The 2,715-nt window shown below is 51.1% G+C and overlaps 1 protein-coding gene across 1 annotated transcript in view; it reads left to right on the forward strand.

Moving 5' to 3' along the window:
• Window positions 1-1,049, forward strand: part of HPSE (heparanase) — a gene marked incomplete at its 5' end in the record, with an annotated part of 11,087 nt that extends 10,038 nt beyond the window's left edge. Inside the window, 2 exons of the mRNA XM_010138760.1 lie at window positions 32-178; window positions 890-1,049. Of these exons, the coding sequence (XP_010137062.1) occupies window positions 32-178; window positions 890-1,049 (307 nt within the window). The remainder of the gene's footprint in view (window positions 1-31; window positions 179-889) is intronic.
• Window positions 1,050-2,715: the final 1,666 nt, after the last annotated feature.

A 2,715-nucleotide genomic window follows, 5' to 3' on the forward strand; every position in this document is an offset into this window, starting at 1 on the left:
ATCCCCACCATCATCTTGTCTTGCCTTGCAGCCCAAAGTACAGAGAAGGGGATGTGACGCTGTTTGCCTTAAACCTCTACAACGTTACCCAACATTTGCAGCTACCAAATCACTTATCGAGCAAGAACGTGGATCAGTACCTCTTACTGCCGCACGGCAAAGAGAATATTCTTTCCAGGTAAATGTGCAGTTCCTCCTGTTTCTGTATAGAAGATTGAGAGTCGAGTTAGACGGCCTCTAAACCGCACCGTGCTCAGTCTGCAAGGTAGGGGGTGGGGGAAGAGGTTACCATTCAGTCGTTTCCGGTGTTTTTCAGTAAGGTCTGACTTCTGTTAAATCAGATCTCCTAAAACTAGGCTGCCGAAAGCTTGATAAGGTACAAGGAGGCTTGTTTGATGTTAAGTGGGAAGATGTTTCCTAGCAGGCTTCAGGGCTCTGGACCAGCTGCTAAAGTCCTTCTTCTCTAGCACAGGCACAGACAGAGTGCTTTCCCAAGCGCTGGCTCCGGATTTACAGCAACACGTCCAGGCTTTGTATGGTTTCTTCTGTGGTCACTGCTAACGCATCAGCACAGGAAGGATCTGCCCTGTGGCCATAGAAGACAGCTTAATATTTGCAGGAGAAAAATGAATTAAAATGTGTACTTTTCAAAGCCTGTTCCACTGTCAACCTCACTAGAAGAGTGAGGAACATGTACTTTTCAACTTGCTTGTGCCACCACTCTGAAGGAGACCTTGCAGAGGAAGTGCAGCAGATGCTGTCTGTGTGTGCACACATAAACCCCCAGGGGAAGTTTAGTTTGGCTTAGTTTACGCTCAGGTTCAGAGCTGTTTGTGCTCAATGGCAAACAGAGCACAGCTGCCCAAACAGTCTCTCTGTCCCTCTCCAGGTCTATTCAGCTGAACGGCCGTGTGCTGCAGATGGTGGATGACAAAACACTGCCAGAACTTACTGAAAAACCTCTTGGTCCCGGCAGCGTACTCGGCCTTCCAGCCTTCTCTTACGGCTTTTACGTTATCAAAAACGCCAAAGCTATTGCTTGCATTTAAATGGTTAATAGACACGCACAGGATAAATATAAAGCCCTTGAATAGTAGGGAAGTTTAATCCTAGAAATTCATATTTCTACTAATTCTTCTAATTCTGGCAAGGGATGTAATTGTGGCAGCACTAGTATGATCTGTGGGCTGGGGAAGACAGAATCATAGAAGCATACAATGGTTTGGATTGGAGGGGAGCTTAAAGCTCAGGTTCCAACACCCGTGTTTTTAACATGCTTGCATAAAACAAACAAAAAAAAGGCCTCCCAGCACAGGATCTCCTCAGCCTCCCCCAGCAAAGGCTCCCCTCAGTGGGAGCAGCCGAGGATGGAGAGGATGCAGTCACCACTCCACCACCCTCTCTGCATCTCCAGGCCACTGCGTGCTGGGCACCTTTCCCCACAACACCTGATCTCATTGCCATGCCACGCAAAACCTTCTCCCAGCACGTTAGGCGGCCCACTGGGTAATTCGTATGTGGAAGATTCTTGTTAAGCTCCTGGGAGAATTATACAAGCAAAGCAAGCCCAGGCAGGGGCTGGTTTTGCTCCCAGTCCAGCCTGGAGTGCTGCGCTCAAGCACGGGTCCTTCTCCACGCCACACATGAAGCTGCATCATCTTCTCGCGCTGCACTTGGGGCTCTGCCAGCCAGGAATTGCAACCTCGCCCTCTCATTTCTGCAAGCACAGCTCTTAAAGCAGTTCCCTCAAAAGTCTGCCTTCAGAAAGGGTGTGCAGGGGCTTGATTTCAGCTGCCCCGCTCTGATTTTGCCTGCACCACGTGGGGAAGCCGGAGGAGGCGGTGCGGTTGCTGAGGGCATCTCGAGGCGGAAAGCGGGAGGACACAGAGCAAACCCGAGGTCGGGGGTGCCCGCAGGGGAAAACGCCTTGCAGAGAACCGAGGAGAGTTGAGTCACAAGATGGAGCTGTGGCCCCGTGTTTTCCAAAGGTGAGGTTTTGATGCCTGAAACACAGGCTGTTCCTGCAGGGTGGTTCGCCTCCGCCCGCACACACTTTATCCCCGGGGAGAAAAGGAGAGGAGCCCAGCAGCGCCCTGGCAAATAAGTGGGCTGCATGGCAAGGGCTCGTGATTCCTCATCCTCGCAGGTGCTTCAGCTAGAAAGAACTTCCTGAACCTCTCTGCAGGTGAAGCTCTGCATCACCTCCCTAACTCACTCAGGTCTCTTCCTCCCTGGAGGAAATGGGAGAGTAAAGAGACTGAGCAAACCACCCACCCCTCGACCACCAGAGCCCAGCATCCTGCCGGCCCAGGCTGACATCCCTCCTGCTGGGCAAAAGCCAGTTTGGCCAGAAATCTGTGTTGCTGCTGGCATTTCTCCTCGGCCGTGCCTTCCCGCGCGCACCCTTCTGCTGCTTGGTGAGTGGCCTCTGGCACAGGGGCTGCCAGGCTGCGGGGTAGCCAACTGCTTCAGAGGGCACCTGTGCTCCCCTGCACGTGTTCCTTTTCTGGAAGACACGTCACCCATGCCACTGTCAACACCTTACGATGTTTCGAGCACAGCAGGGGAAAACACCACCACCACAATGTGTTACAAGCAAGACATCAAAGTTATTGTTTGCCTGGTAGCTTCTTTTCAGAACTTTTCTAACTGTTTTGTTTATTCCAATGCTTTTGACTTTAATATTTGAAGATTTTAATTAAAGTTATTTATAAC

This window comes from Buceros rhinoceros, unplaced genomic scaffold, assembly GCF_000710305.1.
Source record: "Buceros rhinoceros silvestris isolate BGI_N320 unplaced genomic scaffold, ASM71030v1 scaffold2446, whole genome shotgun sequence".
Lineage (NCBI taxonomy): Eukaryota > Metazoa > Chordata > Aves > Bucerotiformes > Bucerotidae > Buceros > Buceros rhinoceros.